The sequence below is a fragment of the Cynoglossus semilaevis genome, chromosome 2 (genome assembly GCF_000523025.1).
Source record: "Cynoglossus semilaevis isolate Cse_v1.0 chromosome 2, Cse_v1.0, whole genome shotgun sequence".
NCBI lineage: Eukaryota > Metazoa > Chordata > Actinopteri > Pleuronectiformes > Cynoglossidae > Cynoglossus > Cynoglossus semilaevis.
This window is the reverse complement of record NC_024308.1, coordinates 15,499,956-15,500,516: the sequence shown is the minus strand read 5'-3', so window position 1 is coordinate 15,500,516 and position 561 is coordinate 15,499,956. Positions and strand designations below refer to the sequence as shown.

Below are 561 nucleotides of genomic sequence, written 5' to 3'. Positions count from 1 at the left end.
AGGCAAACACTGGCTTTTTCCTTTACTCCTCTGTGGCTCTGTGTACCCACCGCACACCAGAAGACAGAAGGACAGACTTTGTTTTTCTGCAGTGAACCTCACCTGTTCACCCTCTGCTCTCTCTGCCACCACTTCTCTTTTAAACATGTGTGTACCTTCTCTCCAACTGCACTAACCTAGTTATAATGTCTCTGGCTGCACCAGAAACCCCATTTTCAACACATGCATGAGTGAGCGCATGAGTGACCCCACCCCTTCCCCAACCCTCTCCAACTCTGAAATTACTGAGCTGGCTAACTCACAGCGAGAGGGTCAAGGGGAGGAGGAAGAGTTGGAGGAGTTGGAGGACCTGGACGATGATATCTTTTTGGAGGACCCGTGTTTGGAGCTCGGGGGAGAGGATGATGATGATGATGATGGTGATGATGATGATGATGATGATGATGAGAGAGAGCTCTGCCGAGGCTCCAGCGAAGGCCAGGATCCCTTTTACGACCGCTCACCATTATTCAGTGTAGTGGGAAGGTTGGTGAGGTTTTGGGAGCATGCTGGTGGAGGAAA

At 50.6% G+C, this 561-nt stretch overlaps 1 protein-coding gene across 1 annotated transcript in view; it reads left to right on the top strand.

The window, feature by feature from the left end:
• The window catches only part of LOC103399985 (kinesin-like protein KIF1A), a 45,864-nt gene that overhangs the window by 26,620 nt on the left and 18,683 nt on the right, over window positions 1-561 (top strand). The window contains 1 exon segment of the mRNA XM_017040469.2: window positions 205-525. Within this exon segment, the coding sequence (XP_016895958.1) occupies window positions 205-525 (321 nt within the window).